This window comes from Electrophorus electricus, chromosome 13 (genome assembly GCF_013358815.1).
Source record: "Electrophorus electricus isolate fEleEle1 chromosome 13, fEleEle1.pri, whole genome shotgun sequence".
Classification (NCBI taxonomy): domain Eukaryota; kingdom Metazoa; phylum Chordata; class Actinopteri; order Gymnotiformes; family Gymnotidae; genus Electrophorus; species Electrophorus electricus.
This window is the reverse complement of record NC_049547.1, coordinates 9176485-9183070: the sequence shown is the minus strand read 5'-3', so window position 1 is coordinate 9183070 and position 6586 is coordinate 9176485. Positions and strand designations below refer to the sequence as shown.

At 43.2% G+C, this 6586-nt stretch overlaps 1 protein-coding gene across 5 annotated transcripts in view; it reads left to right on the top strand.

Moving 5' to 3' along the window:
• Nucleotides 1–6071, top strand: part of sh3pxd2ab (SH3 and PX domains 2Ab) — an 18037-nt gene extending 11966 nt beyond the window's left edge. For 4 of the 5 annotated variants that reach the window (XM_027000264.2, XM_027000262.2, XM_027000265.2 and 1 more), the window contains 5 exons: nucleotides 1248–1365; nucleotides 2048–2823; nucleotides 3389–3438; nucleotides 3732–3851; nucleotides 4018–6071. In XM_027000264.2, the coding sequence (XP_026856065.2) occupies nucleotides 1248–1365; nucleotides 2048–2823; nucleotides 3389–3438; nucleotides 3732–3851; nucleotides 4018–5616 (2663 nt within the window). In that variant the 3' untranslated portion in view covers nucleotides 5617–6071. The remainder of the gene's footprint in view (nucleotides 1–1247; nucleotides 1366–2047; nucleotides 2824–3388; nucleotides 3439–3731; nucleotides 3852–4017) is intronic. The other variant, XM_027000263.2, reaches the window with a different exon arrangement.
• Nucleotides 6072–6586: the final 515 nt, after the last annotated feature.

The window sequence follows — 6586 nt, the reverse complement described above, 5'->3', positions numbered from 1 at the left end:
GCATCAGCAATTCTCACACACACACACACACACACACACACACACACACACACACACACACACACACACACACACACACACACACACACACCAAGCATTTGGAGTGGACGGTTTGGCACAGGGTACTGTTATACTGTTTTTGTGTTTCATGCAGAAATTTCTAATTTTCCAGTTCTCATGCCAGAAAGGTAATAAAATATAATTAAATACACATAAGTCTATTGAGTCTTAGGAAAGAAAGGGAGAAAGATTTGTAAAGCACAGTTTTGCGCTCTGGACTTTGTTGATCAAGAGCTGTATAAGTGTTCACTGCTCTAAATTTATGACTTACAAAAATGATTTACAGAAATTTTAGATTTGAAAGGACCAGTCCTAATTTTAAAGTATTTTACTCACCATGTTTAGGTTTTAAGTAGACATTGTCACTTTTCACGAGGAAGTTTCATTTAAAACTGTCATTTAAAACTCAGTGTAACACACTGAGCTCACCAATCACAGTGTATCTCCAGGCTTTTAACTTCCAGTGTTTCCACATTCACAGTGAAACACTCAGTGTTAAACACTCAGTGTTGAATTTGGTGAAACACTCACTGTTGGACTGGTGAAACACTCAGTGTTGAATTAGGTGAAACAGTTTAATTATTTGAAACACTCAGTATTGGATTGAAATGCAACACTGTTGGATTTTGGTGAAATGCATTTAGATTAAGGGTAAACACTGCTGGATTAAGGTGAAACACTCAATTTTGGATTTAGGTGAAAGTCAGCTTTTAGATTAGGTGAAGCACTTATTGTGAGATTTTGAAACACTGTTTTAGGTGACTAATCTTGTATGATGTAGCATGAAAAACACCTTTGTAGCAGACAGCAGAACAAAAGTCCTCTGAATAACTCCAACATTCTTGCTAATATACTATGACTGCAAACAAACAAAGTTGAACACACTCCTCAGTGCACCCAAACACAGTCTGAGGAACCTTCCTAATGAAGACACTGTAAAGACACTTTTACAAAGGTTGTTTTTAAATTGTTTTCCTAGTACTGATAAAAGTACTTATTTAATTTTACACTTTAATAGCCAAAATAACGCACACAAACAGTTGAACATCCTTCACTCTACAGTGTTTTTCTTTGTCACTATCTATCTATCTATCTATCTATCTATCTATCTATCTATCTATCTATCTATCTATCTATCTATCTATCTATCTATCTATCTATCTATCTATCTATCTATCTCTTTGTAGCAGGACATTATGTGACAGTAACAGCCTACAGTAGTTCAGACAAGAATGATTTAGCATTTGAACCTGGAGAAACCGTGGATGTCATTCAGAGGAGCCCAGGCGGCTGGTGGTTCATACGGTAAACACTAGAATTAAAGCTCCACTCTGTCAGGTGTAACCCAAGTGTACAGGAACTTCTTCAATTGGAGAGGATATTTCCTCCTCTTTTGACTTCTACATGTAGTGGGAAAATCATAGCTACAGCCTTAAAACCTTTGTCTGATACTTCCTGTATTCTTTTTTCATGTGCTCCATCTATGGGACATCTTTTGCAGCTAGTGTTAGGGACACTGTATCTTTAAACACACAGTGTACCATTAATCTCTGAGTGTACATTTAGCCAAAAAAACAGTGTACATTTAACCACAGTGTACCTTTAATCGCACAGTACACCTTTAACTCCTAAGTGTATTTTTAACCACCGAGTGCACCTTTTAAACATACATGCATAACACAGACACACACAGGCACACACAGACACACAATTACAGCGTTTACCTTTAATCACAGTCTACCTTTACCCATACAGTCTATCTTTAACCACAGAGTGTTCCTTTATAGTGTACATTTAAACACTGAGAGCTCCTTTAACCCCAGGGAGTACTTTTAATTACAGAATATGACTTTGGGGTTTATTTTGTTAATTTAACTTCATGCGATTCTGCTCGAAGTAATTTTAAACACATTTATAATACAGTTTTCTAAATCTACCAGGATTTTTCAAAATCTAACAGATTTTTTTCTAATACTCTGTTTCTCAGCTCTGGGGGGAAAGAAGGTTGGGCTCCTGCTGCCTACCTGAGGAAGGTGCAGGATGTTGTTACCCCGAGTGACCAGGCTATTGCCATGGAAACTAATAGAGCACCTGTGTTTGGCCAAGTGGAGATCATTGGAAATCTGATGGATATTAGTAACTTGCTGAACAGGAAACCTGCAAATGACACACACATTCTGAGCAATCCACACTCCTCAAACAACACAAAAATCCTGAGCAAGACACACTCCACAAACGATATACACACTCTGAGCAATATAAACTCCACAAATGACACACTCACCCACTCAGGTAGAAATACAGACACACTAGCAGACATGAGCCCAGCAGAGCAACCGGTGTCTGATCCAAGCATTGATTCACACAGCAGCATAAAGTCAGAGACCACAAAGAACACTCACACCCCCACACACAGCAATACACACATGTCCATAGACAGTAATACACACACCTCCACAGACAGCTCCATGCACACTGAGGACATTGATGAAGTTAGCAAATCTATCTTAGATGGCACAGGTTCAGACACACATTTACTCAGAGAGTGTGAAAAATGTCCTAACTACAGCCTGCACACACACGCATCTGCTATAGATGTGGAAGATCCAGACACAAATGTGTGGGCGTCCGTCCTGGAAGGGAGTACGAGTGCGTCTGTTACAGAGCCAAGTGTGTGTTGTCCCAGTGTGTCCATGCCAAAGGCTCACCCTACCCCTTCCATCGCCTGGGTATCACCACAGAGATTCCACAGTGTAGAGAACGGTGAAATACCTACACACAACCCATACAGACTGCGCACACAGAAATACCTGCAAACAACACATGCACACAAATGCACACACACACACACCCTGCACACAAAAGACACACGCATCATACACAGACACATGCCCTGCATATAACACAGTCTCACATATACCCATCCACACTCCATACACCACTCATACCTCTAACACACTCACTGTCCATCATAGATACCACACACCCCATTCTCCTTTGCCCTGTTCGGTCTCTCTCTCGCTCTCCCTCTCACACCCCATGTCTCGCTCCTCTCTCTCCATCTCTCCCTTCTCTCTACATCTTTCTCCCCCTCTCATTGTCCTTTCTCTCTCTACCCCACTCTCCTGTCTCTCACTTCCTCTTTCCCACCATATCCGCCTCTCTCGCTCTCTCCTTCTCCCGCTCCCTGTGTCTCCTTTCCCTCTCTGTCTCCCTCTTTCTCTCCTTTCCCTCTCTCTATTCATTTTTTCACCTTTTCTATCTCCCTTATTCATGTCCATTTTTATCTGTTGGTAAGATGAATTTGACCATTTTTTCCCGCTTTCAGGCTCTTCAGCTTACAGTCAGAAACACCCTCCCCGTCGTGAAAACAGCCTGGTCAGTCATTTTAATTAATTCATTATGATCAAAGAGGCATTTAATTCAGGTTGATCAAAGAGATGTTTGATTTGGTTTCAGATCAAAGATTCTTTAAAAACATGGCCATATGCCACAACAGTATAACTGAAGTCTCTTCATAATTGCAATTAATAAAATAAGCATTAATACATATGTTGACAAGTTGTGACGTTAAAATGAAAACTGAAATTAAAATGGTAAACTAAAATATTTTGACATTTTAGCTGACACAGTCAAAATTCAGCTTATAGAAATTGTTTACGTTTCTTTAGGGGTTTCAGCTGCCTCAGCCTCCAGAGCCCCCTTGTGTGCCTGCAGAGTACTACACCATTGCAGAGTTTCACTCATGTCTGACTGACGGCATCAGCTTCAGTGGAGGGCAGAGAGCTGAGGTGACCATTCCATCCACACACCTCTTGCATAATCCACACTGACAAGACATGCAGGACAAGTGAGCAGATAGATGGCTGGGTGACTATAAATAGGCAAAGGAAGAAACAGAGAAATGTTCGACATAATTCAAATCTTGTAAGCGTGTGTGCCTGTATGTGTGTGCAGGTAATAGAGAAGAACTCAGGTGGTTGGTGGTATGTGCAGATTGGTAATAAGCAGGGCTGGGCTCCCTGCTCCTACATTGACAAGCGTAAAACACCAAGCTTAAACCGGCGAACAAGCACCCTCACACGCCCCAAAGTCCCACCCCCTGCTCCACCAATCAAAAAGCAGACCTCACTTCCATGTATAGAGTCAGAGATAATGACCCATGAGGAGGAACGGGTATACGAGGAGCCAGAGTATGATGTTCCAGCTGTGGGCTTGGAGTTCGAGTTCCTGCCTGGAGATGTGAAAGCCTCAGACCTCTCTTCTTTACAGTCTGCCATCTACAGGATTGACCAGGATCTGCAGAGACAAGGTAGAAAAGACCAATATCTGTATAAAAATGACATGGTTGGAGTCATTACACAGAACCTTGAAACCAAACACTTACAGACACAGTCACCCGGTGGAGTGTGTCAGAGGCCAGTGTGGGATCCCCCTGAATATGATGCACCTACATTTGAACCCCACAGCCCCATAGAGCCTCCACCCACTCTTCAGCTCCAGTTGGAAGGGTCCAAACTCAAACCCACTATCCGGCCTAAACCCACCAACCCGGATCTGAACTCCTTGAGGCGCAGCCTGAAGCCTGCAGATCAGCCAAATCAGAATGATTGTAGAATCGACTCCACATCACATATGTCCAACGAGTCTGACTGTGCCACATCAGTGGACAATTGTATGATCACCTGCAGCTCCTCCACTGAGCTGTCTATCAGTACTGAAGCCATGCCCCCTCAACTATACCGCAGTACTGCAAAATTCCAGCAGGAGGCAGCTGGAGAACTCAGCCTTCCAGCCGGAGTGCTGGTGGAGGTTCTGGAGAAGCAGACGAGTGGGTGGTGGTTCGTCCGTTGGGGGTCGCTAGAGGGCTGGGTGCCCACCTACTATCTACAGCCTATCATACACACACACACTGCAGGTACACACATTGGGGATTCAGACAGTGAGCAGGGTAGGTGGGCATGTGGGGAAAAGAATGAGCTGTGTGGTCAGAAAATGAGCGGTTCCAACTCAAACCTCAACCTGCAGGACTCCACTAGGCCACTGAGTGGGCTCAGTGGGGTCCCAGTGGGCCCGCAGGAAGGAAAGGATAACACTGCCATTGCTAAGATCGAAGCTAGTGTTACTAAGGACAAAAATAGTGTTGCTAAACACTATGCTAGTGTTACTAAGAACAAGGCCAGTGTTACTAAGGACTATGCTAGCAGCCCATCAAAGTGGGATACCCCACTTGGCACTACTTGGAAAAATGAGTCTCTAGGCATGGTCACATCACTCTGCTCCCAGACAACCCACCGTGTCACCACTGGCACAGGTCGCTCTGTTCCTGTTTCCATGGTGAAGCCCAAACCACATCTCATCCATAACAACCTCCATGAAGAGTATGTTTCCATCGCTGATTACCATGGTGATGCAGAATCAATGGCATTCCCAGCAGGAACAAGGCTTGAGGTTCTGGAAAGGAGCTCCAATGGCTGGTGGTACTGCCGTACCCTTGACACCATGCCCAACCACAGGGGCTGGGTGCCCTCCAACTTCCTGGAGAAGAAGAAGTAGGGGAAGAAGAGCATGTCTTTCACTTAGTGTGTAATTTTTTTTTTAATCTATTCCTGAAAATAGTACTTTTCAAACTGGAAAAAACTTATTTGCCTAATAATGCATGTTTTAGTTTGTTTTAGTCGTGTTTATGATTGTCATAAATTCTATAATCCATACCACAGATTCTGTACAGAGTCATGAGGATTCAGAAGAGTCATGAGTGTACAGTACAGTGTGATGAAGGTTCAGCTGCAAAACATTGACATTCCACACAGAGCCATAATGGTTAAGTACAGTCATGAGGATTTAGTGCTGAGTCAAATCAAATCAAATTTATTTATATAGCACTTTTTACAACAGATGTTGTCACAAAGCAGCTTTACAAATGTCCAAGTCCAAGCCCCCAGTGAGCAAGCCAAGGGCATCAGTGGTAAGGGAAAACTCCCTAAAACATGAGGAAGAAACCTTAAGAGGAACCAAGACTCAAAGGGAGGGACATCCTCCTCTGGCCAACAATAGTAACAATTTTACGAGAAAAATAAATAAATAAAAATGTAATGGGGGAAAAAAGCAATTAATGTCTAGTCTGGTATTCTAGAAGTCTGGTATTCTAGAAGTCTGGTATTCTAGTCTAGTCCTGATGTTGTGCATGTGTCCAATACCCATCCCACAAGAGAACGTCCATCAAGGGCAACTCAGAAGTAGCTGGCTTGGGTGGAGGTGTGTTGGGCCACAGCAGGAGAAATCAGGGGGTGGTGGGAGTAGCATTGGCAGCTGAGACAGGTTGAAGCTCAGCAATATCATGACATCAGGGGTAGGTGTACTTTGGCAGAAAGAGAGAATAAATTATCAGGCATGTCCAGGTATGAGGATGTGTAATTTAGGGAACTATAATGTGCAAAGATGGACTGGCAGATCTAGCTATGGCAGCACAGCTAAAAGGATGGAGCCAGAAGGAAACAGGCATGAGGGGAACATCAGCACTCCA